At 52.8% G+C, this 15,412-nt stretch overlaps 1 protein-coding gene across 1 annotated transcript in view; it reads left to right on the plus strand.

Moving 5' to 3' along the window:
- Nucleotides 1-15,412, plus strand: part of MTOR (mechanistic target of rapamycin kinase) — a 120,963-nt gene that overhangs the window by 88,837 nt on the left and 16,714 nt on the right. Inside the window, exons 31-39 of the mRNA XM_041765246.1 lie at nt 736-836; nt 2,597-2,712; nt 3,904-3,981; nt 4,174-4,281; nt 7,623-7,748; nt 7,841-7,972; nt 11,287-11,402; nt 12,326-12,443; nt 14,596-14,847. Coding sequence (XP_041621180.1) covers nt 736-836; nt 2,597-2,712; nt 3,904-3,981; nt 4,174-4,281; nt 7,623-7,748; nt 7,841-7,972; nt 11,287-11,402; nt 12,326-12,443; nt 14,596-14,847 — 1,147 coding nt within the window. The remainder of the gene's footprint in view (nt 1-735; nt 837-2,596; nt 2,713-3,903; nt 3,982-4,173; nt 4,282-7,622; nt 7,749-7,840; nt 7,973-11,286; nt 11,403-12,325; nt 12,444-14,595; nt 14,848-15,412) is intronic.

Raw genomic sequence — 15,412 nt, forward strand, 5'->3', positions numbered from 1 at the left:
ATTCACCTTCATCCTGCTCCGTCCCTGAGCTTCAGTAAGTGCATAGGGCTGCCCACTTCCCCTTCCTCTCTTTGATCTGAGCTGTGCATTGAGCTAGAATGTTGTGTCCCTGGCTGTCTGTGGCTCCAGGTCTGTGGAGCACCATTCACATCTCAACAGCCATGGGAGTTGTGCAAAATCTGAGTGAGCATCTGGATTTCTGGTGGGTGTGACCGTGGTAGAGCCTTCTTCCTTCTGTGCTGGCTGCTTTCGCTCGAGCCTCATCTCAGACCGCAGCCATTTGTCTCACACTTTTAGGAGCCCATTCCCCCTACAGCTTTGAGCCCAAAACGAGGGTCCAGATGTGTCTCTTCAGATTGCTTTCTCTGTAGGCCTGCGAGGGGGAAGAGCCGCAGTTCTTGGCATTGGACAGAAGCTGTTTAATATTTATGAAGGGGGCCAGATGTTCAGGACATTTCAGATCACAGAGAGTTAGACACAGTCCCTCTCTTTGATAAAGTCAACTTGCAGACAAATCGTAAGCCACTAGGCCACAGAAACAACAAATCGCTGACCACTTCTCCTATATTTTAGGACCCAGTCAAGGGTGCTTTTTATTTAAAGGCTCCCAGGTTTGGGCAGGCCCTCGTCAACCAGTCCCGGTGGAGCCCAGCTTAACCCAGGGGTGGCGAGGAAGAGGAGCAGGTTATGGAGGTGATTTCAGCTAACCCAACTCTATGCTTCTTCTCCTCCAAGGGGGCAGCTCCACCAGCAGTGCTGTGAAAAGTGGACCCTGGTTAATGACGAGACCCAAGCCAAGATGGCTCGCATGGCTGCTGCAGCTGCGTGGGGCTTAGGTGAGAGGCTTCCCTCGCCGGCACCCCAGGCAAGGTGGGGGGAGGCCGGGGGCTCACGTTCAACAGGGAAGGCGCTGTGGCTCCAGGTAGAGATGTCAGGTCCACAGAAGTGTCCAGCGCTCTGTATGCACATGTTCCTCTCCCAGGTGTCCCTTCTACCTGGTGACCACGACTAACTCGTTAGACGCAGGTAAAGATGGCCCTTCCTGGTGAACCCAAGGAAACTGGTGAGCAAGCAGCAAACTCGAGATATATCATGGGGTTTGTTTGGTATCATTTATGTTAAACAAATTACTGGGCCATCTTTCTGTGTTATAAATAAAATCTACAAGTAGAAATTTCCTACCTACTGTTCTGGTTCCACTGTCATTAGCCTCTCTCCGTATCTTCTGCTGTGCATGAGGCCTCCATATTTGAATCTACATCATGATACGTTGTGGCTGCTGGAGCTCCAGCCATCGTGTCTGTAACCCGAGCAGGAATAAAGAGAGAAGACAACCTTCTGCCCTCTCTCATTTCTTAACTGTTATTCTAGAACTTTCCTAAAACATATAAAAGTTAAGAAAATAGTACAATACATCCCCATATGCCCTCACCTTCTCCAACAGTCATAAACATTTTCACAATTTTGTATTTTCTGTTCTCCTTGCCCAACACTCACCCACCTTATTCCAACTCCCTGAGTATTTTAAGGCAGAGATTTCCATTTAGTCCAGCAGGCACGGGTAGATTTCTGACAGCAGGCGCCCGCTGAGAGGATTACCCTCTATTCGAGAGATGTTCTCAACGGGAGGGGAAGGAATCCACAGGCTGTTCACCTATGGAGCCCAGAGGAAGGTTATGTAACCTTCTACCTCCATTCCATCCCTCTGGAGTCACAGAGCTTATATCCTTCCCGTTCATGAGCTCTGGGCTGGATCCAGAACATTTTTCAAAAACAAATTGCTTCCTGAGGAGTCATCGTTTGCCATTTGCTTTTGCCCAGAGGCACAGAGAATGAATGAGCCGATGGTCTGGAGTGAAGGGCAGTAAAATGCCTTGTAAAATCAGCTGCCCTGCAGTTTGCAGCTAATGAGGCTGATATCTTTTCTGCAGATGGTCTTGGAAATGTTGGCGTTTGATACCCGCTCACCCCATCGGGGGAAGCGAATCTCTCTTCCCGGATGCAGCCGTTTGCCCCGTCTGCCCTGATAGAGCCCACCGTGCTATGACCGAGCCCATCTTTCTGTTACAGCGCAGCCTCTTAAAATATTTCTTCCCTCCTGAGGCACAGGTAGTGCCAGAGCGAGGCGGGCAAACTATCTGTCTAATCCTGCCCCTGTCTGGGTAACGGCCGCGTTCAGGTGCTTAGGGGATAATGTCATTTCCAACGTACCGTTGAAGTGTGAGCTGCCTTGTGAGTAGGAAGAAAGCCATTCCATCTCACCTGGGGGAGCCGGAGAGTTCTCTAGGTTAATGAGGTGCTACATTAAAGCCTCTTGACATGTAGGCTTGGCACTCACGCGGATCCTCCCATCTTTCATGGAACTCCCCGGGGCAGCAATGGAGGCCTGTGTTTGGAAGACAGATGTGGCTTTGTTTGTTAGATTGGCTCGCGCAACCCCATAGAGTACAGAGAGTCTCTGTAGGGTTTTGATACATCGGGCACAAGTTTGTCTTGTCTGAGCCCCAAGCTAAATGCAAGTAACGGTGACAAGGCCTGTTTGAGCTGCTGCCTTAGCGCGGCGAGCTGACGGCCCTAATGCTTCTGTGTGTTGTAGGCCAGTGGGACAGCATGGAGGAGTACACCTGTATGATCCCTCGGGACACCCACGATGGGGCATTTTATAGAGCTGTGCTGGCGCTGCATCAGGACCTCTTCTCCTTGGCACAACAGGTAAAAACTCATGTGTAATCAGAGCATCTCACAAAGAAGATAACTGTGTACCCCGTCAGTCCCTAGGCACGCGGTGCCCCTAGACATGGGCTCACGTACTTCAGTTCTGATGTTTGGCCCTGTGAGCTCATTAGATTCTAGGCTTTGGAGCATAGTACCCCTACGAGGACTGCCGGCACATCCGCCAGAGCCCCTTTCTGCTCTGAGAGGGACAAGCCACCGTTTACACTGTTCTGGAATTAGCTTCTCGGGTCATCTCTGCGTGCCGTGGTCACTTTGCCCAGCGATCCTCATAGTGGAGAGAAACCGGCTGTTTCCCCGAGGAGGCTTTGGACAGCAGCAGTCCCCTCTGCAGCAGAGACCGGCCACTGGGTTCTCCTGGCTGTACAGCTATGTCCCAGCTTCTAGGCGATGACCTTCCAGGAAAGATAGCACGTATGTGAAAATCCTGTGCTGGCTCGCAGAATGAAAGAAGGAGGCCATCACATCCTGACAGGCGCTGGGCTGTCTTGGCTGAGGTGCTAGGGTAAATGACCTGAGCACCTCAGGGATGAGGATGCGGTCATTAATCTCAAACATTCGAGAAAGAAAAGCTCCACGTGTGAGGTGTTCAGTTGATGAAACAGAAGTCCCCACCCGCAGTCCTGTGGCCGTGCTCCGAGCTCGGACTGACCCCAACTGAGGCCTGTGCCGTCCGAGTCGCGAGCACAGAAGCCCCTGTGACATGGACAGGATTGGGCGTTCTCTGCTGGTAGCAGAGGGCTCCCTCGTGAGGGCAGGATGCTTAGGAGCCAGTGACGACCACGTGGAGCCCCTGAGAGTTCGCACAGTTGAGTTTCACAGGTGTGTCCAGCAAGGAGAAGATGGAAGCAGGCAGGTCCACGCTGGCCTCTGGAGGTGCAAGAACACAGTGATTCCGTTTCTAAGCCTACACGTTCCCTCCCCGGTTCCCAGGATGCAGGACAGGAAGCTTTCGCTTCTTACATGTTCTGTGTTTTCTGAGAAATGGGATAATGATTCTTTAGCCTTACAGATCTGATAAAAGGTTTCTTTCTTCAGTGAACTTCTCTCTTCATCACTTGATTTTTAAGCAAAGTGAGTAACCTCCAGCTCGCTGGCCAGGCTGAAAACAGCACGACCCCTACCCCGAGGCCCGCGCTCAGTTCTGTGGTTCTCTTGTTTCCCTTCTAGTGCATCGACAAAGCCAGAGACCTGCTGGATGCGGAGTTAACTGCTATGGCAGGAGAGAGCTACAGTCGGGCATATGGGGTGAGTGTCGAACGTTTAGAGGCTCATTTCAGTTCTTTTTTCAGCCTGGGCTAGAGCGCACTCCCAGGCTGCTGGGAACATGCCTGTGTATTCTCAGCAGATACCCTGTCACCAGAAGGAATGATTGCAATGAATCCTGGCTTTTGGATTGTTGATGCAGTATTAAGTCGGAATGTGGTTTGCTTCCACCAGGCCATGGTTTCTTGCCACATGCTGTCCGAGCTGGAGGAGGTTATCCAGTACAAACTTGTCCCCGAGCGACGGGAGATCATCCGCCAGATCTGGTGGGAGAGACTGCAGGTGAGCCTGCTAGAAAGCCCCGGGCCGCCCGCTGCCTCTCGCTCCCCTGCGCTTGCTCAACACGCACTTGCTGCCTCCCCACGGAGGCTGGGGTTGCATTCGAGGCAGAGCACCCAAAGGCTGCGCACCTAAGCCCTTAGGGGTGAGCAGATGACCAGCTCTCCAGCCTGCGCCGACCCTTCTCTAGAAACACGAGGAAATGTCCTTAGTAAGTGACGCTTCCAGGCAGCCTGTTGGGAATCTTAGCCTCGGGATCAGTGGTTCCTGGCCTCAGCTGCCCGATGGAATGACCTGCAGAGGTTTTTAAAATCTGGATTCCCAGGCCACTTCCCAGACCAAATAAAAGAAAACTTTTGGGGATAGACCCGGGATCAATATCTTTTCAGCCACCCCACATGCTTCCAATATGTGGCCAACCAGAACCACTGCTCTAAATCCACTTACTGGCCGCCGGCATCAGCTTTTTAAACGGGGCTGCCTCGTGTTTCAGCCAAGCAGCCCCTGCCGTTTACAGTTCCTCAGGCCAGAGTCCTCCTCTGTCTCTCTTCAGGCTTTTTTTTTTTTTAAGATTTTATTTATTCATTCATGAGACACACAGAGAGGCAGAGACACAGGCAGAGGGACAAGCAGGCTCCCTGCGGGGAGCCCGATGCGGGACTCGATCCCGGGAATCTGGGATCAGGCTCTGAGCTGAAGGCAGGCACTAAACCACTGAACCACCCAGACGTCCCTTCAGACTCTTTTCTACTGAAGTTCCTCTCGTGGAGAAACCTCTCCAGGTCCTCGGTCGGTATTTTCATTGTACATTCTGATCACTTGAGTGTGAGGAGCGGTCAGTTCCAGATCTGGGAGTCAGCGGTCTTAAGTGTTCCTGGAAACGACAGCTCTCCCGTTCTGTGAGTCGGTAGGAGGGCACGTTCAGAAGCTGCTCATCCCCCTGCACATAGTAATCCGCCTCCTCGGCTTTAGACTGTTCTCTTGGCCCATCCACACCTATTTCCAAATTCTGTCTCCAGGCCAATCAGGGTCTGGGGTTCCGGGCCCCTCAGTAGGCCGTGATAAAACCTTTTCACTCCAGGCTGCATTCCTGTCTGGGAAGCTCAGGGCACATTCCACTGGCAAGGAAAGAGCAGCGGGCAGAGGATCGTGTTCGTGAATACAGTCGTTTATGCTCTGCAATGAGCACATGCAGTTCTTTCATATGTTTTATTAGCAATTATGAAATGCCCAGTGAATGTTTTGATGGAAAATTGTCTTTTGGACACCAGAAAAGAATTCCACAAAGCAAGCATTTCCCACCTGACTTGTACATGCCTCATTTTTTTTTTAAGTGCCCATAATGGGGTGAAGTGTTTCCACATCAGAGATGTGGGGAGTCTTCCACCATCCTAACAAGGGAGACTTTATCCAAATAGAGACCCAGACCGGGGTGGAGTAAACGAGTGTAGGGGAGGGGAAACCCATGTTTGACTTTACCACATCCAAGATGCTGTCGTCATCTGAGGCCTTCGTGACTTTCCTACCTTGAGACAACAAGATGCTTTTAGGCTTACAGGGGCCAGATTATTTCAGCATCTGGAAGAAACTAGCAGATGGTGAGAAGTTCCCAAGTCACCCAATGTACTTTTTCCTGTTTTTATAACTTTCCAAATCACTGTTGTCACACTTAATGGGATGGGAAGATATGGTCCAAGGCCTGAAAATAAAGCATTAAGTTTGTGGTAGAAATCTGGCTCTCATGGATGGCTTGCTGTCACAGTGCTCACTGAGCCGCCTTGGTTGGATGGATGGCTGCCACTTTGTGGTCAAGTCATTTAAGTTGAAATCCCCTGCCAGAGTCTCCCGTGGGGCAGCTTGAGAGGTCAGCCCCACTTGCCTTGGGTTCTCTATTTAGGTCATGCTGGATCCTGTCACATTTAAAAGCCTGCAACTATTGTTGCTAGACTCTCTGGCTCACGTCCATGGAAAACCGCTCGTTTGGTCCCATCCACCTTTCAAATAGACCTGTCGCTGGAGCGATAAGCCCTGCTCCCCTGGTGGTTTGTCTCTGAGTCTTTGTTGTTGTTTTTGTTTTCTTTTGTTTTTATTATTTCATGTATTTATTTGAGAGAGTGAATGAGTAAGCACAAGCGGGAGGGAGGCACGAGGGAGAGGGAGAAGCAAACTCCCTGCCAAGCAGGGAGCCCGATGTGGGGCCCGACCCCAGGACCCTGGAATCATGACCTGAACCAGCAGAGCCCCCCAGGTGCCCCTGAGTCTGACTTCTTACAGGTAGAAGAGAAGAGGCTCCCTTACCCTCAGTAGTTTTTGATATGATACTAGCCTATCCCTTTTCATAATGAGTAGTTCACCCTGTTTTTTAATTAAAAAATATATTTATATGTGTGAATGAATGAACGCTTTTCCTTCTATATGCAGTTTTTTATCTGAGGCAAATGCAAATGAAGCAGAAAGAATCTAGACAAGTCTTCATGGAGGTTTAGGCATCAATAACTTCAGGACTGTTGATGCCCCTACTTACAGGCAGCATCATTTGAAAATTTAAGTATTTAAACTTCTGGGATCCCTGGGTGGCTCAGCGGTTTAGCGCTGCCTTCAGCCCGGGGTGTGATCCTGGGGTCCCAGGATCGAGTCCCGCGTCGGGCTCCCTGCGTGGAGCCTGCTTCTCCCTCTGCCTGTGTCTCTGCCTCTCTCTGTGTGTCTCTCATGAATAAATAGATAAAATCTTTAATTATTTAAACTTCTTTTATACTTATTTCATCTTTCAAATTCTGAATGATACATTTTTTTAAATTTTATTTTTGAGTAATCTTTATACCCAACGTGGGGCTCAAGCTCACAACCCTGAGATCAAGAGTCACGCCGTACCTATGGAGCCTGCCAGGTGCCCCTGAATGACACATTTGAAATTGAATTTATCAGTGATAGTCTCCCTCAGCCAGAGGATCTGAAGCAAAAAAAAAAAAAAAAAAAAAAAAATCAAAATTAAACATGCATTATTTACAATCCAGAAAAGAAATTAATTTAATTCATGCCGCCCTCCTCGTAGCCCTCTGAAGGGGGTACTGTGTTCACGCCGTGTTAGCGGTGAGGCAGCTCGTGCGGCTCACACGGAGGGTAGGTGGCGGGGCCGGGACTCGAGCACCAGAGCCTGTACTCTCCGGGTCCTGCATCCTGAGAGCTTCCGGAGAGGTGTTTTTCTTCACTGTTCTCTTCACTTGAGAACGTTGCGGTTGTAAAAATGAATTTCTTTTTTGGTTCAAGGCAGGTTTTGCTATTGCTTGTTGGGGGTCAGAGCTGTAGCGGAGGCTAAACCTAGTTCTCCCTCTCGAATGTACCAGGGCTGCCAGCGCATCGTGGAAGACTGGCAGAAAATCCTCATGGTGCGGTCGCTGGTGGTCAGCCCTCACGAGGACATGAGGACCTGGCTCAAGTATGCCAGCCTGTGTGGGAAGAGTGGCAGGCTGGTGAGTAGCCCCCACGCAGGGTGGGCGGGAGGCTGTGGGGGACGGCGCTCCTGGTCCCCTTCTCTTCATAACCGGCCCCTCTCCTTCTTAAGGCCCTTGCTCATAAAACCTTAGTGTTGCTCCTGGGAGTCGACCCATCTCGGCAGCTTGACCATCCTCTGCCAACAGTGCACCCTCAGGTGACCTACGCCTACATGAAAAACATGTGGAAGAGTACTCGCAAGGTCTGTATCCCCGTCCATCCAACAGTAGACCACGACTCTCCAGAATGCTCGCTAACGGGCTTCTCACAGCCTCGGGGCCCAGAAGCAAACAGCATCCAAACCCGAGTGCCAGGGAGTTTGCTCCTGTTAGGAAGCTGTTTGCCCTGATTTCGAAAGTGAATCCTATTTGAAGGCATGCACGTATACCATTGATCCAACTATTGGGTGTGGCCACAGTTATACCCATTAGCAGACAGAGGATGCTGGAACATACCGCCAAGAGAAGGTGGGCCGTTCGGTACCAAAAATGCAGCGTATTTGTGAAAACATAGACTAGAGATTTCACAAGACCAACTTGGTTTTTCAGACTCCTCGTCTCCTTTCCAATCATCAGTTGGGATTCAGAGGCAGCAACACCCAGAGTATGATGCTGAATCCAGTAGGGAGCGTCTTCTTGGAGCCAGCATAGAATTCCTTCTTAACTTTCCCTTCCCCGGACAGGGAAATAGAGGTGGTTCCTGGTGTGGGTTTTGGTTTTATTTTTTGAAATGGTCTCCCTGGATGATGGTGATGATTAACGAAAAGTTGGCCCTGGAGGCAAAATCAGCACCTGCTTTGGCTCCTCATCCGCTTTACCAGGCGGAGAGAGCGTCCCAGCTCTGCTCCTCTCAGCACAGTGGTCCCCGTGGTGGGGCCTGCGCAGAGCGACCACCGCGGCCGTGGCTGTGGGGGGCCTGCTCGAGGAAATCCAGGACCGTGTCCAGAAGTGGACTGCTCTTTTGGGCGGCTGACTCTGTGACTGGGAAAGCCACTGAGTGGGATCAGGAACCCTGCCCTGCAGCCCTGGACCTTCGACGTGGGTTCACTTCAGTAGTAACGACCCGCATTCTCCACGTGTGTCGTTTGGGGGCTTTGTTTTCTTTTGTAGTTTTTAGGGGTTTGGTTTGGTTTGGTTGTAAGTCTTCTGCAAACTTCCCAGGCCAGAGCAGTTCTGATTCAAAGCCTGACCTTCCTCCAGGCAAATGAGAAAAACAGAAGGTGCTGGATCTGAGTGTAGTCTGGTTTCCTTCCTATGTACAGCGTCCAAGTCTTTGAACGTCCTGCTGAAGGGCAGGCAGCAGGAGCCTCCTGGCTAATGTGTCAACCAGGGAGTGGCTTCTTCCAGTGTATGACCACAGCCCGACCTCTCCACGCTGTGGCCTCCTGATGGGAGGCCATGAAACGACATGCATTAGAAATTTAGAAACCTCTTTCAGGTTAGGTGCTTGAACCCCGAGCCCAGAGGTAGAGGTGCCACGTCTTCACAGGAGTGCGGCAGTTACTCAGAGGACCAGCTACGTAACAACAGTCGTGCTAGAGAACAAGCCCTTCCCTGAGCTTTACGTTCCTCCACTACAGACAGTTCAGTAAACGGTGGTGTTTTGCCCCGCATGAGGTGTCAGGCCGTAGGTGTATGTGCTCTGTTTTCCGGAATCTAGAGACAGGCCAGTCCTTCTGTGAAATTTCACTAAGCTGAGGACGCTGATCTTATCCCCAAACCAGGAATACAACGTGCAGCTGTACTCTGGGCACGGAGAAGCCGCTTCCTCTGAGTGGCCAGTCCTTTCCTTCATCCATGACAGAAAAAAAATCAGTTTTTCCCCTCCTTGCTTCCTGGAGGTGGAGAAAAGAATATTTTAATAGAACGCTTTGAATTCCTTAAAAATAAGCGGCCTCCATGCCACGGAGTAGAAGGATATGGATTCTTCTGTGCTGGATAAATTAGTACTGAGCTTCAAATCCAAGCTACTACGCAGCCCTCCCGGCTTGGGCGATTTAATTTTTGTTCAGTGCCCTGTTGAGTCTCCTGAAAAGGATCTAAACTGTCTGGACTGCCAGCGACACGGAGCTCGCAGGCCCCCGACAGCCCCGGTGTCAGAGCTCCTGCTTGGTGCTCAGTGCACCGACTTACCTACCAGTCTCCTTTCGCGTGATTGATGTTTCTGGTGCTTCCTCTTGGTTCTTTTTTTTCCCTTTCCAATCAAATTTAAGTCCGGTCAGTGCAGTTCTCACAGAGGAAAAAATAAAGGAGCATGTATCACTTCCAGGTGCAGGCTGCTAATGTAGTTCATTTTTCAAAGCCAGGGTGAGTAATGGAACCCCGTAACGGCAGCTGTCTGAGGGGGACAGGTGTCTTGTTAGCTGTCGGAGCATCTGTGTGTCTGCCCCGTCCCCTTGCACGGATTAGCTGCCTGATAAATTGTTCATCACGTCGCTCTGGCTCTGGGGTGAGCCCTGTCTCTTGATGCCAATTAATTCCTTACAGTTGGAAAGTATCTGAGGTTAGCCCTGGCCCCCAAGCCAGGTAGTTGTGTTTTCTTTCAAGACCATCATTGCCGACATGTTTCTAGTTTTTAAAAAAGTGGAAGGAGAGACCATTCTGACCTTATTTATTTGAAGTATTGATTTTTCCCCTCTTCTTCTGCAGCAGAGAACACATCGCCTCTTCACTTTCTCTCACATACCATTTCCCCTCCCTGTGTTGTGGATTTACGTTCCACCATTTTTCCCGTGGGAGCTTTTCACGTCTATATGCTCTGTTTCCACCTGTGAAGTTCATTAAAAATAGCATAGACCCTGTTTATCAAGATGCTGGCATGTGTGGACGTGTGGGCTTCTACCGATGGCTGGTAGCTCCGAGATCTCTGGCTCTGTGACTCTGCTCTTCCCTGTTCCCAGCTCAAGTGCCTCTGCTCCCTTTGTATCGAGTCCCGTAGTGTAAATAGATCAAACTGCCTGAGGAGGCTGTGAAGGTTTTGCTCCCAAGCCTCCCCGGTCAGCTACATGTCTGCTCAGCCAGTGTCTTCCCCCTGCTTCACTTGGATGGATGGATGAGGGACTTCACCCCATCTCTGTGTTATTTGGGCACTGACGCTTCTATTGGATTTTTAAAACTATAGTTTGGGCTCTGCTGGGGTGTCCAAGGTATAAATATTAAAGTTTTACCGGCTCGAAACAGTCCCCCATGAGCCTGGTTTCCCCGCGGGCAACGTGATGATGGTGCAGTAAGCAGTTGTTTCACATTTCTTCCTATGAATCGTTATTTCGAGGGAACCAGGCCAGTAGCTTTTCCAAGGCTTATTAAGTAGTGGTACAGTTAGCCAAGGAGAGTCTTCTTGAAAAGCCCAACCGTCTTCCAGCGTCATGCCTGTCCTAGGGGACCCTTTCCCTGTGCTCCAAGGTGCTCTCCTGGTTGGGGGAGGGGTTGGCTCACTTGCTCATGAGCTGAAGGGGGGTCCTTTCCTGTGAGGCGAGCCCGAATGCCAAGCAGCACCCCGTGCTTTTATCCCGTACAGATCGATGCCTTCCAGCACATGCAGCACTTCGTGCAGACCATGCAGCAGCAAGCGCAGCATGCCATCGCGACCGAGGACCAGCAGCACAAGCAAGAGCTGCACAAACTCATGGCCCGGTGAGGTCCCCGCTGGTGCCCAGGGCCAGTCATACTCCTGTCCCCCCAACAGCAGCAGCCTCCACAGCGCAGCAGGAATGCTCAAGGCTCCCTGGGCTGTGGCTTGCTGACCCCCCTCTGGCCTTTGCAGTAGGGACCCCAGGCAGCCACAGAATCGTGCTGCACCAGAGCTTCTGCTGCTGTTTTCCCAGGATTCGGCAGCCCTAGAGCGCCCCTGTGCTGCTGTCCTCCTGGCATCTGGCTTTAGAGCCAGACTCCTTTCTGCAAATGCTGGCTGTGCTGCTGTTTTGAGGTGTGACTTTCAGTGAGTCACTTAACTGCTCTGTGCCTCAGTTTCCTCTTCTTAGGCAAAGGGGATGATGAGAGCTCCTCGTTGTGAGGGTGGTAGAGGGCGGTGTGAGGGTTAACGGAACAAACCCTTCAACCATTTAGAGCCGTGTCTGGAAGAGAGTAGCAGTCAGTAATGCTGGCGTTAATATTATCATAAATATGGTCTCTTAGAGATAACGCATCTGTAATAGGCTGCTCCGTAGTCTATCGGTTATCATTGTAAGCGGAGGAGAAGGGCTAAGTGAGGGGAAGCCAGTAGCGATCAATAGGAAAAGTGACTCAGCAGCCGACACCCACCAAAAAGTGATGTCAGTGTGGGTAGGTCCACACCGACCTCCCCGTACCAGGTGCTGACTTATGCTGGCATTGAAAGGTCGAGGGGAAGAGGTGAAACGTTAAAAACGCATCCCTAAGGCCCATTTTTTCCTTCCGTGTGGTTGAGAACCCTGGGAGTTCCATCAGTTGCTTCTTGGGGGCCAGCATAATACCAAGGAGGCGTTCACGCTCCTCAGACATAATGGGCTGTTCTCCTGGGGGCTGGGGGGCGGCTGCGGGCGGGGGTAGCAACCTGGGGGTGGTCTCTGTGTCTTCAGGTGTTTCCTGAAACTTGGGGAGTGGCAGCTGAACCTTCAGGGCATCAACGAGAGCACAATCCCCAAGGTGCTGCAGTACTACAGCGCTGCCACGGAGCATGACCGCAGCTGGTACAAGGTAAGCCCGAACCAGCCCGGGGTCCCCAGCGGTGCCCCCCTCAGGGTGGGGACCCCAGCGCCCAGCAGCCTGCGCTGTTGTGGTCCAGGGCACAGCCTGGCGGGTGCCGGCCGAGGCGGTGAATTTGCTTGTCTGCGTGCCAGGAACCAGTGTGTCGGAGCCCCGTACAGGCTAGATTGATGCAGGAAGCTTGATGGGGTCTTTGATTTGCGGAACACGGCACCACCGCGTCATTCTGTGTGTGGCACTGGGGAATGCTGTTGTCTTCTAGACTCGGCTGCTTGTTTTCCTGCGAGCATCTGGACACATGGTTAATCTCTGGAACTTTATCTTCCCTTGGGTCATCTGTTCCTTCCCGGCTTCTTCCTGATTTCCATCCCTGCCTGCTCCTCATCTAAGAACTTCACTTTCTCTATTTTTATTGGAAAGCTCAGGGTAACATCCTGTTATGCCATAGGAAACTTTCCAGGAAGGTAAACAGAATTAGAAAATGTATCAGAGATGCGGTTGACTGGGGGAGGAGGGAGGTCTTCCCGAGGGACCTGCCTGCGGTCACAGCTGCTCGCTGTAGCAGACGTCATGGATTTCTTTCCAGTATTCCCTTAACTTGCTAGTACTTTGTGAATTAAACCCTCTGAGATCAAAACGTGCATCTGAGGACGCAGAAGCATTCTACAGTAAGAGTCTTCTCCCGATGGAGGCGTGCTGCCTTCTGATCTGAAACACGCCCATTCCGTGCTACCAGCAGTAGCCACCGTATCTAGGGCAGCTTCCGCCCCAGGCTGCAAAAATACATCCGGTAAACCCTGGAGTAGCTGGCCCCTCACCAGTCAGTAGGTGTCTTCCAACCAGATTACTTTCCTTCATTCAGATCTCAGAAAAGAAACAGATTATGAGGGAAAAAACTGGCTCCGGGAATTTCAGGTTTTCCCTGTGCGGGTCCTTCGGGGTTGATGTTGTGTCGCTGTCAGTGGTGTGGTCCCAGGTGTGTCGGGCTCGGTGCCCGGCAGGTAGTGGATGAAGAAGAGCTGCTTGTTGAGTAAGTGAAGGTGAGGGGAGACTGAGCTGGGTCGTTGCGGGGTCGTTACTCATCCACGATCCGACCCAACCCTCTCTGCTTGGGTGGAAAAATGGACACATTTGTGGTAAAGGTTTTAGCAAAGGATGCAAAGGAATCTCCCGGTTTTCCAGAAAGCCCGACTCAGTGGAGCGTTTAGTGTCCTGCCGCAGCTGCAAACTCACGGGGCCCCAAACCAGAGTGTGCCCCATGCCGTCTACACCAGGCGGTGCTGTGCCCTCATGTCACTGCAGCTCACAACTGCAGAGCGTGGACAGTGCTCTCGCACAGGCCACCACGGACCCGGTGGGCGAGCTGGACAGATGACACACATTCCCCCGTGGCAGGCTCTTGACCACTACCTTCCCACTGACCTAGGACCCGATTACAACCTTCATCACCCCTACACCTGTGCTCTCTCACATAGCACATCCTATGCGGCTGCCAAAGGAATCTTTAAAACCTAGAACGAAACGGGACCTCCTCGGCCTAACATGTTAGCCCGTCCACGATCCGACCCTGCCACTCTGCTAACCCTCCCCCTCACCTCCCTCCTGCACGGACCGCACTCCAGTCGGATCTGTTGATTGGCTTCCTGTGAGCCGCCCAGTGCGGGCCACCCTGCGTCTTCGTCCCTGACCTCCCCAGGCCAGGAAGTCCCTGCTGCTGTCCTCTTGTCCCCTACTTTGTCCATCGAAGGCTGGTCCTCAGTCACTACCCCAGATCCCTGCTCCCTACGAAGCTTCCCCTGACCCTGGGCTGCCCGGCGTCCGTCTCCCGTTGCCCCTCACACGTGCCTGCCCTCGGATTGCAGGCCCCCTGCCCCGCAGACCACAAGGTCCCCGAGGCAAGGGCCTGGCTCACTCCTCTCGGGTGCCCCTCCCCGTCCACCCTCGCCGCAGTCCTGAGGCCCTAAGGGCCTCGTGAACGAGTCAGGCTGAAGCTAGGAAAGGGCCCCACCCCCGAGGGTTCCAGTGGAGGGAGGCTCTGCTCTGCTGGCCACTGAGAAGGGCAGTCCCCGCGCCCTTCCTCGGCCTCGTGCTCCTAACGGCCTTGGCGCTCAAGCCTCCTCGTCCTCGACTCTCGCCCCACCAGGCCTGGCACGCGTGGGCGGTGATGAACTTTGAAGCTGTGCTGCACTACAAACACCAGAACCAAGCCCGGGACGAGAAGAAGAAGTTGCGTCACGCCAGCGGGGCCAACATCACCAGCACGACCACCGCCGCCACCACAGCGGCCACGGCCACGGCCACGGCCACCAGCACCGAGGGCAGCAACAGTGAGAGTGAGGCCGAGAGCACCGAGAACAGCCCCACCCCGTCTCCTCTGCAGAAGAAGGTCACTGAGGTACCCTCCCCTCCTCCCCCAGCGAGGACTGAGCGGGGCAGCAGGTGCTCCGAGGAGCGGAAGGCGCTGGAGGAGCCTGGGCTTCACCCTGAGGGGCCCCACGAGGCGGACGGCGTGGCCTCTCTGCCACCCGGCGCTGTTGGAGACGGAGCTTCTGCGCGTGTGTTTGTTTGAGGCGCGGCCCTAGCCCCTGAGCTGCAGACTGAGTTTCTGGTCGTTCTTCCCACAAGAATGAGGTCATCCCCATAAAGCCTGCACCTGCGTGCGCGTGGGTGGCCGTGCACATGTGCGGCTCCTCCCGAGAACAGAGGCTCGTGGGATCCGTCCTCTGCCCGTGCGGCCCCCTCCCTCCGGTTGTCCGTTCAGTGCACCGGGGCAGCCAGCAGGCCCGGGGAGCCGCGTGTTCAGCCTCAGCCCGCTTAGGAAGCCACCACGAGCCCGCGATGATAGGGATGGTGACACAGCTGGCATTTCCTGCGAGCCTGCTGCGTGCCAGCTGCTAATCCAGAGGCTTCTGGCGCAGTAACTGCTTTAACCTCGTTGCACCTCTGAGGGCGGGGACAGT

This window comes from Vulpes lagopus, chromosome 8, assembly GCF_018345385.1.
Source record: "Vulpes lagopus strain Blue_001 chromosome 8, ASM1834538v1, whole genome shotgun sequence".
In the NCBI taxonomy this organism is placed as follows: Eukaryota; Metazoa; Chordata; class Mammalia; order Carnivora; family Canidae; genus Vulpes; species Vulpes lagopus.